This window comes from Hipposideros armiger, unplaced genomic scaffold (genome assembly GCF_001890085.2).
Source record: "Hipposideros armiger isolate ML-2016 unplaced genomic scaffold, ASM189008v1 scaffold_227, whole genome shotgun sequence".
NCBI lineage: Eukaryota > Metazoa > Chordata > Mammalia > Chiroptera > Hipposideridae > Hipposideros > Hipposideros armiger.
Window position 1 is genome coordinate 393,307 of NW_017731577.1, and position 14,312 is coordinate 407,618.

General features: G+C 42.9%; 2 protein-coding genes across 4 annotated transcripts in view; one reads left to right on the top strand and one right to left on the bottom strand.

Annotated features, from left to right (window-relative positions):
* Positions 1-2,416, bottom strand: part of LOC109389255 (lymphoid-restricted membrane protein) — an 87,536-nt gene extending 85,120 nt beyond the window's left edge. Inside the window, exons 1-2 of the mRNA XM_019654628.1 lie at positions 2,296-2,416; positions 1,683-1,738 (exon numbers count right to left, since the gene is read on the bottom strand). The gene's annotated coding sequence lies outside the window, so the exon portion shown is untranslated. The remainder of the gene's footprint in view (positions 1-1,682; positions 1,739-2,295) is intronic.
* Positions 1-14,312, top strand: part of BCAT1 (branched chain amino acid transaminase 1) — an 87,182-nt gene that overhangs the window by 28,285 nt on the left and 44,585 nt on the right. The window contains exons 1-2 of one of the 3 annotated variants that reach the window (XM_019654639.1): positions 12,407-12,745; positions 13,838-13,909. In XM_019654639.1, coding sequence (XP_019510184.1) covers positions 12,524-12,745; positions 13,838-13,909 — 294 coding nt within the window. In that variant the 5' untranslated portion in view covers positions 12,407-12,523. Of the gene's footprint in view, positions 1-12,406; positions 12,746-12,836; positions 13,765-13,837; positions 13,910-14,312 lie in introns of those variants that run through there. The other 2 variants (XM_019654640.1, XM_019654641.1) reach the window with 2 other exon arrangements.

Sequence of the window (14,312 nt, forward strand, 5' to 3'; positions counted from 1 at the left end):
TAGTAAGTAAGGTTCAATATATCTATGACACAGAGCCTGAACAAATGGTCACATTGAAAATCTATTTTTGATTATTTTTATAGGTATCTGTTTTCCTCTCTCTCTCTCTCTCTCTCTCTCTCTCTCTCTCTCTCTCTCCCTCTCCCTCTCCCTCTCCCTCTTCCTCTCTCCCTCTCTCTCCCTGTTTCTCCCTCTCCCTCTCTCCCCCACTCCCCCTTGTATGTATGTATGTGTGTGTGTGTGTGTAAAACATATCAGCCCTTCTATCAATTTTTAATTCATACAAAAACATGGTGGATTTATATACTCAATCAATTTATTCAAAAAACATTTTTTTGAGGCTCACATTTGCCTAGCTGTGTACTAAGCACTGGAATCCAAAGGAGAATAAAGCCACTGCCCAGACAGAGGGGACTGGCACATAAACAAGGAGGGCAGCCATCAAGTGTCATAAGTGCTGTAGTAAGTGTCAGGTTAAACTAGTGTTTCCAACCTGCAAAACTCATACTCCTGGGATACAGGAACACTTTCCAAAGCGCCGTACACAGGACAGACAAGTGCTAGGAAGCCAATCAGCTTCCAGGCTGACAACCTTTATTTAAGTCTTTCCCAAACCTTGCCTGCAGGAAAACATCCCAGGAGGAAGGATCTTGCCAGGACTCTTCCCACCTCCCTTTTCACAACACCTTTCTCTCCCACTCTATAGAAGAAAAGCATTTTATTATTATTATTTTTTAATCCACTCCAAATTGTCCAGCAAGCTGCATAACCATCAGGGCTAAAGAGATAGACAGATAGTTCAGATTATTGTATCAGTAAAACCTCCTCTAACCGAGTCACCACAAATTCACCATCAGGCGTCATGTCTTTGTCTTATTGCTTTTTCTCTTCCACTCGGGGTGGAGTATGGCATTAGGAACGGGAAGTTTGGTGTACTTGGTGATACCCTTTGTTCAGATTATGTTAATGATGGATGACAAATTCTGTTTGAAGACCTAGCCTCTTCTATCCCCTTGGCTGTGGTCTATGAATCAGCAGGGCTGGAGAGGAGCACGGACAGCAGAAAGCCCTTATTTCATCCAGGTGACAGATTCATGGCATAGCTCCATGCCTGATTGCTCCACATTACAATTAGAGTGTTTGAGGTTTATAAAAAGCATGCCGGGAGTGACAGACATATGAGGTGCGCCCTTGCCATTTTCACTATGAGAAAGCTTCATGGCCTCTCATCCCATCTGTGTCTCTGTTGTATACTTGGCAGCATCTCAAAAAGGAGGGGGAGATAAGTGCTCTATTGACTTCCAGTAGACAAGAGTACGTCTTAGAGCAAAAAACACATATCTGAGAGTAGTTAGTATTTAATATTTTCCTGAACATATATTATACTCACCAGAAAAGCATGCTCGTTAACTTTTTCCGAAAAATTACTGTATTCCAAAATACCTAATTTTCCTGTGGTGCATATCTTTTGCTCATTGTCAATCCTCAACCACACTTCTCATTTTTTCTTATTTACCATGTACTTATTCACAATTTATCTTAAAGGGAGTATGTTTTGGATTCTACTGTACATAATGCACTTAACCATCATGAATAGAATTCAATATATCTGCCTTGATCATGGCCCAAAGCCTTTTTCTTTTTGCTGTTAATTACCTCAAAATAAATTAACCTGTACTCACAAAAGCAGAGCAGCTCCTTATGTTCTGGTGTGAAACAAAATGTTCTCCACAGCAATCTAGGATATAATACACTGGATTTTAGAAAACAAGCCTCATTTAATTAGGATTAATTTCTCCCTCTCAGAAGCTGATAGGTGACTCTGTTTCTATAAAAAGCAAAACCATAGGCTTGTTTCCAAACGTGAAATGAAATTTCTAATCTTCCTATCTAGATTCTTGGGATGTCTGATTCTTTCTCCATCTGTCACTCCATTTTAGGGTACTTTGAGATGACCTAGAGACTTGCAATGCTGAAGTTTCTTCTGTGTACAAAGGAAAATAGGAAGTGCAAATGAGGGCAAGGGAAGGTCAGGAAGAGAGAGATAAAGAAAGAAAGAATCCTGACCAACAGGCAGCTCCAGAGCAGGCAGAGCCCCACAGACAGAGCTCATGAGTTTGCACTTTGAGCCCAGTGGTTTCAAAGTGGGATGTGTGCACCCAGAATGTGGAACAGAGGCCACTGGGGTGTCAGGAGCATTGGTTTTATATATATATATATATATATATATATATATATATATATATATATATATATATTTATATTTATATTTAGTTGTACTTATATTTAACTCACATGGGTTGACATGGGCACCCTCTGTTCAGTTTGTCCGATTGTCACACTGTCACAGACTCTGACAGTGTCTGGGTGGGGGGAAGGGCAGCTCCATGCTCCAAGGGTTCTGGGCAGCCCTGCACTTCCGTCCTCTTTCAGCACATTGTGATTGTGGCTATTTCCCTGAGGCTGATTAAGGAGATTTACAGATTATGTCACTCAGAGTTCATTGATAATCCTTGCAAAAGGGACAACTGGCTTTAAAGGAGTTCTGCAAACAAAACAAACACAAAAAATTAACAGCACTAAACTGGAATAAAGAACATATTAGTGATATAAAAATAAGAAAATAACAACAACAAGGCAGAGCTAATATTTTCCCAATTCTTATTATAAATTCTTCATTATCCATATTCTGAGATTAAAAATATCAATGATTTAGTCAGAACTGACAAACAGTGGGCTACAGGATTTTGGTAGCATCAAGAAGACTGTTTAAAAGTGGTTCATATCTACTGTCATTTGTGATTACTTGGCCCTTGTGTGTATTGGACCTTTAGCTAAAGATGGTACAAGAAAATAACCATAGTTAGGATGATATTTTTAAATGCTAATTATTTCATGTTTACCTCATCTTTTGCATTCCCATTTTTGTGTATGACTTATGTGTTAGGTTATTTTCATAAATAACTAAATAAATATGATAGGCTTGCATGCTGTTTGGTTAATATTACTATATAACCAACCACTCCCAGACTTTGTAGCTAAAACAACACTATATTATTGTCCCTTATGGTCTTTTAGGTTGTCTGGGCTCAGCTGTGTAGTTTTAGCCTGGGGTCTATCATGTGGTTTCAGTCATCTGAAGGCCTCACTGGACTGGATGTTCGAGATAGCCCACTCCTGTGGCTGGCAGTTGATGCTGGATGTTGGCTGGGAGCTTATCTGGGACTGTTGACTAGTGAGCTTCACATGGCCTCTCCGCGGGGCTGGGGCTTCTTACAGCACGGTGGCCAGGTTCCAGGTGGAGGAGTCCCAGGAGCCTTCAAGAGGAAGGAAGCAGAAACTGCCAGGCCAGCTCCAGTGTGCATTTAGAATCGGAGCAGTGTCGCTTCTACATTCCTGCTGTATTCTATCGCTCCAGTCACAGGGCCCACCCAGATTCAAATGGGTGTGGGAAATAAACCCCACCTCACGATGGGGTTGAGCAGGAGAGAATATGCCATGAAAGATAAGGTTGCAGGCATCTTTGGAAAACACAGTCTGAAAATGCAATCTGTCACACATGCTCAAAATGTTCACTGATAGGGGTGCAGAATCATAAACCATTGGAACTGGAGGCAAGATTCCTTACATAACTTGTGGTCAGACTGACTTGATCTCGGGAAATTTAGGCGACTTCTCTAAAAACCTATAAAATAGAAGCTATGGTGTGTGGCGGTGGTGGCTGTGGTGGTGGTGGAGGGGGGCTCTTTTGAGCATTAGATACGAAATGTGTACCCAGAGTGCTCAGAATGTCATAACCGGCTGAACCACTGGCAGATATTCTGGTTTCGAGTTGGAGAGTGACTGGTTTAGAAAAAGCTTTGTAAAGCATGGAGGACATACATATCAGATAGGGGAAGAGGCAGAAGATGAAGAATGGAGCTGAGGGTCCACCTGGGAGACTGTCTTCACGAGAGAGGTGCAGCAGTGAGGGAGAGAGGTGGGTAGAGAAGAGAAAGGTGCAGGTAGACATCTCAGTGTGACTTGGTGACTTACTGAAGGGAGTCAGAAAGGGAATGGAAAAATCTAAAGCCATGTTTTTGTGATTAATTTTTTTGCAGACCATAAACACATTTTATTAAGAGCCTGTCCCCATATAAGTATAAAATTCTAATGAAAAGTTGTGTGAAAATTTTTTTTATAAGTCAATTAATTGTATTGGTTAAAAAAAATGTGTTGTTCAAAGTAGAAAACATGAGAGATATCATCATGATCATTAAATTTAAAGTACCTTAACTGTTACTGGTCAAAGTGTCCCCCAAAAAGCTAATGTTGAAGTCCTAACCCCAGTACCTATGAATGTAATCTTATATGGAAATAGGGTCTTTGCAGATGTAGTCAAGTTAAAATGAGGTCAAGTTGAATTAGGGTGGTCCCTTAATTCAATATGACTTGTGTCTTTATAAGAAGAGGGAAACAGAGAAGCAGAAGAGAGAGACAGTGGTCCTCTCCCTTCAGAGGAAGTGCTGCAGCTACCAGCCAAGGAATACCTGGGGTTCCTAGGAGCTGGGAGAGGCAAGAAAGGATTCTCCCCTGCAGGTTTCAAAGAAAGCATGGACCTGCCCACGCCTCGCCTTCCAGAACTGCAAGACAATATGTTTCTGTGGTCTTAAGCCACCCGGTTTATGGTACTTTGTTACAATAGCCCTAGGAAACTGATGCAATAACTATATGCATACTACAAAGAATTGCTTATTTTACTTGGTTAAAGGAGACTTGACATTAAATAAGCCCAACTGAGAATTCTTTTGTCAAGATTTCTTTATGGCTCACCTTTCCAGAGACATGAAATAGAGTTTCTCAGGGCAGGTGGGAGCTGTGCCTCAGCCATCTTTGTCTTCCCAATGCAAAGCAGAAAGCATGTAAATAATACATGTGCAGTTTGTTTTATGAACCAAACTGAGCTCCCCACTTTTTTTTTAACAAATTTTACATTAAAAAAGTTTTTTCCTCATGTAATACTGTTTTGATCATTAATATACCCTAATCCAAGGGCTACATATAAGTGAAAAACAATTGTGATTAAAAAAATAGAAATATAATAATAGCTAACATTTATGGAACAATAACGAGACGCTAAGTACTGCCAAGTCATTTATACATATCTTTATGTTGAATCTCATCACTATCTTTTTACTCTGAGTTTAAATGCGAGACTCAAAAGAGGTTAGTAATTTTGCTAAAGGTCATAGAGATAATTTATAGAGAGAGGATACCAACCCCTAACTATGACCAAACATGACAAAGCCCAAACCTCAACTAAGACTGAAGCCCTAGATGGCTATTTAAATTTAAATGCAAATTTATTAAAATTAAGCAGAAGTAAACATTCAGTTCTTTAAGTCACATTAACCACATTTCAAGTGCTTAATAGCGACCTGTGGCTTTGTGGCTACCAAAGCAGATATAGAACATTTCTATCATGGCAGAAAGTTCTAATGGAAAGCACTGGTCCAACCCCTTAATAGTCATCACACATTGAAAGCCCACAGTATGGCTGGTTAAGGGAAGAGAAGGAGTAGTGGAAGGGAGAGTATAGAGAAGAAGGAAGGAAAAGATTTAGAGTGAGGAAGGGTAATTCTGCAGAAAAAGGAGCCTGTATCGAGAGGAAGAGTAGGCTCTGAGGACATTTTTAGTCTGTTATGTTGTAGATGTTGGCAGTTAAAATTCCAAAGCCTATTAAATTTATACTTTAAAAAAAAATGAAGAAGCTGCAATTCAAAAGATACTTGTTAAGTGTGAACTGTGTGCCTAGCATTGGGTGAGGAGGCATTGCTAGGTGAACAAAATAGATACAGTTTCCTACCCATCATAAAAATGAGAGCAGCCTTAATCAAATAGTTAGAAAAAAAGCATGACAATTATTTTGAAAGAATTCTATGACAATAAGTAACAGAAGGACCTACTGTGTAGCCTAGATAAGGTTCAAGGAAGTATTCCCACGGAAGTGCCATGATAAACTGAGAAAGGAAGGACAAGGGAGCCAGCTTATGGCAGGTGAGTGTGTTGGCCATATGGTCAGCTGTGAGATGGCCTGATGTCAGAAAGAAGGACTGAAATAAATGTGTGGCTGAAGAGAGGGAAAGGAGCAAAAATGAGGCAGAGAGTCAGGTACAGGAGCCAGAATTTGGGATGGGTGAGGGAGCTTGCGAAAACATTTTGTTGTAAGGATGATGCAAATCCTTCAAGATTTTTCAGCCAAAAAGAGATATATTCCGATTTACAGTTTGAAATGATTTCACTGGTCACTGTGCTAAGAATGGCTTAAAGAGAAGCAAGGCTGGAAGCAGAGGCCACTTGGAAGCGGTTTGGTACTACGATGATGATAATGTGGCTGGAGAGATGGTGATTTAGAATATTTGGAACTAGAATGGTAACCACTTGGTTGTATTTGAAGGATGCCCCTTACGTGTCTAGCTAGTGCAAATGTATAGAGTGGGGTCAGCAACCTATAGACCACAAGCTAAATCCACTCTGTCCCATTTTTGTCAAGACAGTTTTAAGGAAACATAGCCATGTTCGTGCTTTTATATGTTGTTTGTCCATGGCTGCTTTGGTGATATAGTGACAGATTTGAATAGTTGCAGCAAAGACTATGTAGCCCTCAAATCTTAAAATATTTACTATCTGGCTTTTTAAAGAAAACATCTGCTAACTGGGGTAGATAATCATTACCTACATTTACTGAGGGAGTAAGACTCACCAGGCAAGGTGATAAGTAATTCACATGTTACGTACTCGTGTGTTCTAAACATCTGTCCTCATAGGCAAACACGAAGTGTTGATACCATGCTAAGGTCCGGCTGCCTACTGCTTGAAAAAGTTAAAGACCGAGAGACAAGGTTGGTGGAAAGAAAAGTAGGTTTATTCAGAATGCTGGCATTCTGGGAGGACGGCAGACTCGTATCCAAAGGCCATCTCCCCGTTCCTAGAACAGGCAGAAGGTTTTATAGGTACATAAGAACAAAGGAAAGGGGGAGTCAGCCAGGTCCCAGGGTTGACATTGCATCCTGGGCCTGGGAAAGGGCGAGTCAGTCAGGCAGGTCAGAGGGTTGACATTGTGTCCTGGGGCTTGGTCTGTTTTAAGATAATGCTTATCTTCGGACTCAGGCTAGGCCACTGAGCCCTGGGGCCCAGTCTAAACTGCAAGGGAGTTGCAAATTGGAGTCTGGTGACTGGGTGCGGGTGCCTGAGGATTAAGAAATTGCTCTTTTCCGGTGAGGATTCTGTTGACTAAATGGATTAATGGGGTATGTGTAGTCTTGAGAAAGGGAACAAAACAGTTCTTAAGTCAATCAGTGAGGGGAGAAACAGAAAACAGCTGAATATCAGGGTGGAGCTATTGGGTTGTTGGAAAAGTCATGACGTATTTTTACAAGGAAAAACAGAAAAAATATATCATGACTTTTCCGACAACCCAATGACTGCAAACTAAGCTTAACTACGAGTGGCTACATAGCTATTGGGTTGTCGGAAAAGTCAGGACGCATGTTTGCAACAGATGGCACTAGTTCATTTGTGGAAGTATTTGAGTCATTTGCATCTATGTTATTGCTATGTCATTTGACAGCTTACAGTTCTAGCTTCATTCTAAAAAAACATTGAGCGATTTGGTTGAGTTTTGGAGATTTTACAAGTTGAAGCTGGAAGACCAAACTGCATTTTTGCCATATTTTACTGTTTTACTTTCATAAAGGGAAGAACGTGCGTCAAACTTGTGAAAAGTTGCATAAAGTTTACGGTGACAGTGCTCTACAAGAATGTCAGTGCCATTGATGGTTCACGAAATTCCGTGCTGGTGATTTTGATCTCAATGACGCTCCTTGGTCAGGAAGGTCCACCGAGGTTGATGACGACAAAATAAAAGCATCGATCAAGTCAAACCCATGTTACATGACACGAGAGATTGCAGAAACATTGAGCATCCATCATTCAAGCATTCATGACCACCTGAGGAAGCTGGGATACGTAAGCAAGCTCGATATGTGGGTTCCGCATGAACTCAAAGAAGTTCATTTGATAGCACGTATAAACATCTGCAATATGCTCATTAAACGTGAGGAAAATGATCCTTTTTTGAAGCAACTGATAACTGGTGATGAAAAGTGTATTGTTTACAACAATGTGATGTGCAAACGGTCTTGGTCCCTACATGATGTTTCACCTCAAACAACATCAAAAGCAGACATTCATCAGAGGAAGGTTATACTCTCAGTGTGGTGGGATTTTAAAGGTGTCATGTTTTTCGAGCTTCCACCAAGGAACCCAACAATCAATTCAAATATGTACTGTTGGCAATTGGACAGTTTGAATGAATCCATCACCCAGAAACGTCCAGAGTTTGTTAATTGTAAAGAAGTTCTGTTCCATCGCGACAACATGAGACCACACACAAGTTTGAGCACCTGTCAAAAATTACTGGAGCTTGGATGGGATGTGTTGCCACACCCACCATACTCACCTAACCTTGCGCCATTAGACTTCCACTTGTTTCGTTCTTTTCAAACTGCTTGCGTGGTATAACGTTCAATTCAGATGAGGCTGTAAATCAGCACCTTGTTCAGTTTGTTGCAAAGAAAGACAGGTCCTTCTATGAACGAGGAATTAGGAAGCTCACTGAAAGATGGCAAAAGGTTATCGAACAAAACGGGCAATATATCATTGATTGATCTTTGTTCTTTATATAAATAAATGACCTTTGAAAAACATAGACAAAATACATCATGACTTTTCCGACAACCCAATAGCTATGTGGTAAGTCAAACTGCAAACTAGCTAAGTCTAGTTATGTAACTGATTTACCGAATTTTACCCTTACAGTGTTACTAGTGTCCTAATTTACAGGTGACAAAAACAAGGCACAGATAAGGCAATCTAATCCATAGCTTCAGCTACCACCCACATGCTCGTGACACATCAAATGCTTTTCTCTGATCCACACGTCTCATTTGAGCTTCAGATAGGCATCTCTCTTAACAGCCAGTCTCAGAGGCACCTCAAAACTCAGGAGCCCCCAGACTCCTGCTCATCCCCTCAAATGACATTATCTTTCAGTGTTCCGTTTTTCTTAGTAAATATTGTGAACCAGTAGAGCAAGCCAGACTCCAAGGAGCCATCCTTGGCATCTGTCTCCCATATTCTTATATCCGTTATATGTAAAGATTGCTGAAATCTAACTGCTTCCCTCCATCTGTATCACCTGCCACCTGCCAAGTCCAACCTATTGATAGGAGCATCTCATATGTGGGTCCTGTAATAGCTTCCTCATAAACCCATTCCTCTCTGCCCAGGCACCCCCACTGCTCCCAACCTCCCAACTGCAACCAGGGTACACTTCAATCTTGTCAACCCCCACCTCCATTCCCTACTTAATCCTAACAATAGTTTTTTGTGTTTTTTTTCAATTCCAGTTGACACAATCTTATTTTATTAGTTTAGTTTCACAACATGGTGATTAGACATTTATATAACTTACAAAATGATCATCCTAAGTCTTGCACCCACCTGACACCATATGCAGCAATTACAGCATTGCTGACTATTTCCTGTGCTGTATTTTACATTCCCCGTGACTATTTTTATAGCTGGTAATTTGTACTTCTAATCCCTTTCACCTTTTCACCCCATCTCCTATCTGGTGACCATTGATTTGTTCTCTGTATCTATGAATTTGTTTCTGAGTAGTTTTTCTTGTTTTTAGGATTCCATGGACCCCTTCATTGTGTTTTTACATTGTTTCATTGTTTTTGAGTAATTCTAAAGATAACTGATGAAAATTCAAAATAATTATTGCTGCAGACACACAAATAAATTCTGGAGTTCAATAAACTCCTCCCCCTTACTGTGGAAGAAGCCAGTTTTATGTCCATTAGCAAATTCATTTCAGTATTCCTGACCCAGAAATGTGTTTGTTCTTTGAATCAGTTTTAGCTTCTGCCTGGTAATAACTTCAATGAGTTAAAAAATAAAATACTATAAATAATGCAAGGTCATTTTGAAACCGGAGGCCAAACGAGTCCAGGGCTTGTGCTGCCTGCACCGCTCAGCCAATAGACTGACACAGGAGTTTGGTTGTAGAATAAGCACAGGTGGTCTGAGAAGGCAGCCCATTAATACCTCCAAAAGCTGCCTTAACATGCTCAGTCCTGCTTGGGGTGTTTAAGGGAAAATCTCGCCTTCCTGGAAAGGCTACAGTGCTGGTTCCCGGCTTTGCGTGATGCTCTGGTGGAGTCAGGAACCCTGGAACAATGATGGGATTAGCCTGGAAAGAATGCTAGACCACAGAGATTGTGATCAATAAGCCTGAGAGTATTAATCATAAGTTTCAGGGTAATTTTCTAAAGCAGGAAACTGGGTGGGACGAGGGACAGGGGGATGATCTATAGGTAAAGGAAAGGTGAATCCGGGGATGGAGAGGGACCTCTACAGTGGGGGTGCCAACCGGGCTGTTTCAATTTTATAACTATATGACATTTACGCTTTTACCCTTTTGGAGGAACTTATCCTTTTTATCTCTCTATAAGGCACTACATGATTGGCCCCTTGCTCCCTCTCTCACCCTGACTGAGCACCGACTGCTTGTCTCTGCCCCAACTCTGGGTTTCTTTGGGGCCCTTGCAAGCACCATGTTCCTTCCCTTCTCAGAGATGTGCTTTTGGCCTGGAACTCCCTTTCATCCCAGATGCTCTTCACCCTTTCTTCCTATAATACATTTTTTTGTCCTCCAGATCTCTGCTTAAGGGTCTCTTTCTGGAAAGCCTTTCTAGGCCTTTCTGAGTCCGCTACATTCCATTTTTAGAGGCTCTTCAAGCATCGGGAGCACTTGTTACATTTGCAATATTACGTTTGTAAGATTAAACCTTTTAACATAAGTAACATTTTTCTAACTGACTGGGAGCAATTCATGATAATGGGATGGAGGTAAGCTCACATTGCATCCCCAGCACCTAGCCCCCTGCCTTCACAAATATAACTTATATCATAAATACTTTAGACAGACTTTTTACTGTAAGTACTTCTCAGGAAAGAGCTGGAATGAAAAAATACATATATTTGGGAATCATCAGCATATAGGTGCATCCGTGAAGATTCCCAGGAAGCAAACCCATTGGGATGAGCAAAATGGAGTTGTTAGGAACCTTGTTTAGGTGGACTATTGGGCGGAAGTCAAACTACAGTCACTTGAAGAGGGAGGAAATAGAAGCAATTAACGCAGATGGCACTTTTCAGAGTTTGTCTCTGAAAGGGAGGAAAGGTAGAGGTGGTCATTCTTTAATAACACTTCTTGTACTATCTATATATGCTATCTTGACTGAAAACGACAGACTTACAGGTAACCTTTAAACCAACCTTTTGAGTGCAAATCGGTAGTTTATAATTCTTCAACTAAGGCTTTTTATTATTAATTAAGCTTTGGGTAGGGGTCTCAAACGGGTGCCCTAGGGTTTACTTAGTCCGTACTTTATTTTTTAATTTTAAAATTTGATTTTAAATTTCTTTAAAAAGAGACTCCAGGTTTCCAGTGACACTCTTCACTCTGATGGCCCACGACCTGCTTGGGCTGCAGGGCCTTTGAAGCTTGGGACTCCACCCCAGTTAAAGAGGCTTTTCTGTGCCTTGAAGGGGAAGGAGGAAGAAGTGAATGTTGTTTTCTGATAAGATTACGGCTATATTGCCTTTAGCACTGAATAAAATCAATTCTAAAACCAGACTGGATTTAGCTGCTCTTACCCAGAATGAACTGCCCTTCCCCCTTTCCAAGATCAAGTCAGCCCAAGTCGCCACTTCCTAATAATTTAAAAGCCATGAAGGCTTATGATTTAGGCTGACATTGCCCTATGGCCTGGAGAGAACACATCAGAAACAATAGCCACTACAATCTTTTCTCTTTCTTACCCGAGCGGCATTTCAAACATCATTTCCCCAGTCCTCTTTCTAAATATTGCTAACACAGGCCTACATCAGAAAACTGTCAAATCAGTTTCATTGGGAGCTCCTGAAGGTCTACGTTGCCCAAAAATGATGAATTGGTGGATCAAAGGGGCATCGACGTCTCTAGGCAGAAACAGCTCTTAGGGAATGTGAGCCTGGTAGCCCTGCAACTCTCCTGAGTTACAAATCTGACTCAGTTTGCCCATGTGGGTCGGTGGCAGATAAGAGTCCGTGCCCAACTGCCCAAACCAGGCTGCAAACTCCTGACAGCGGCAGACATTGCCTTTGTCGGTTTGTGGACAGAAAATCTGCCCTAGTGTAAATATAGTCTTCTCCTGAGGCTGCTTTTGCCTTTGAGAGGGGCGTTTCCGTGCCGCTCAGCCGGGGTTGTTTGATAAATAAGGATGCTGGAGAAGTGCCTGCACTAGTAAAGGCACTCCCTGGTGGCACGCACTCCAGCGCCCCAGCCCGAGACCGGGAGGCAGGGACTAGGGCTTCGGTTTTCCCTACTGAAGAAAGAGAGGGACCAGACCGGTGGACACGCCTCCTTAGGATGCTGGCGGGGCTGCGTGGTTCCCTGCGCCTCGCCCTGGCTGGGGGCCCCGGGCGGTGGCCGCTCGCGCTGCGCGGAGGGTGCGCGGGAGCTCGGCCGCGCCGCCCGCTTTCGCGTCCAGCCGCGCTCTGCTCGGCGCCGCCGCCGCTCTCCGCATCCGGACGCCCCGGGTGCCTCTCCATGGCCAGCCTGCCCCATGCCGCCGCGGCCCTCGCCCGCCAGGTACCTGCAGCGCCAGCGTTTGCGGAAGGGGCGGGGGTGGGGGGAGCGGATGAAACCCTGGGTCTCGGAAGACCGCGGGCCTGACCGCGCGCGGCTGTTTCCTGCACCACCCTGCTTCGCCTCGCACCGCCGTTCCGCCCCCGCCGAGGCGTCTCCTCTTCCCCCTGCCCTGCGGGAAATCTAGGGTCGCAGCTTGCAAACTCTGCCTCGGAGAGGCTCCGCCAGCCAGGTCTAAAGCCCCACCGGTGACCCGCTCGGGAGCGCCGTGCAGACCGCCACCCGGGACGTGAGGGTCGCCATGGAAGCCGTTTTGGGGAACAAGGCGGGAGTGGGATTTCTGGGCTGCCAGAGCTGACAGCCTCATTCTGCGTTTCTTCCTTCATCGCCCCCAAGATATTGTGACTGCAGCCTTCTGCCTCCTTGGATCTTTCTTCCCTCTCTCCCCTAGTTACTTAGCAGATTAGGCTGTTTTCTGATTTTTTTTTTAAAGGTCTGCACCTTTTCCCAATTCGCCCCCTCTTCCGTTGTGTTCCTAAGTATCTTTTAAATTACCCCGCAATTCCATGAGATTTTTGTCCCTCACGTGTAGGCTTTGGTGTCCACGCGCCTGCATGGAAGGACTCTCTGCCTGTGAAGAAAATGGTCCACTCTCGTCCCCGTCCCTTTTTCCAGGCTTGCTATTGTGCGCCAGTGATTGACAGGACCACGAGGCTGAGCGCGCCCAGGAAATTCGTCTATAAATGGCCTAAAACCCTAGTCTAGACGATTTACTCGGATATAAGGGAGACAATTACCTTCCTGTTCTTTGCTAGTGAACTGTGGCTCTTAGGGCGAACCTGGAATTTAAGCAGCCTGCCCTAATAAAACAGCGGTGGAGGACAAAAAAAACCCAGCCACGACCTTGAGCAGGGTAGGGAGTGAAGGGCAGCACTCTCAGGGTTCATTTGGGGCCCGTGCCCCGGTGTTCCATCCTCCTTTCCCTGCTTGCTTGGGTACCTGAGATGAGCACCGTTGTAATGGTGAGTGATATTGATTATCCCAGGCCCCAGTTATCCACCTGGTTTTACTTAATGGATTTAATTCTTCTTCAAGGACTGCAATAATGGATGCGCCGCAGAATGTCCTGGAGAAGCAGGATCAAAAGAGGTGATGGGAACTTTTAAGGTAAGTTATTTGCCAGAGATTAAGTGAAACAGCAATTCAACTGAATAAATCCATTCCATGTTGAGATTTGGGGCAATTTTCACTGTGTAGGTTACTGTCATGCATTGTAAATTCCACTCTTAGTGGGGAGAAATAATGTGGGAGCAGCAGTTGCACAGTCATCACATCTAAAATTACCTGGTAGTGAAATCTTGAATATTCACCTAAAGGCTTATCTGATTGTATAATAAGTATAACCCTCACGCCACTCGCGGAAAAAGTTAAACTCATGATTTTTCTCTTTAAGCCTAACATTTTACAATAAAAGTGTCGTATTTTCTTCTGAATAATGGGGTTTACATATTAAACCTCTTACCTCACAGAAGAATAGTGAGAAAGAATCTTGTAAAAGTACTCTGAAAAT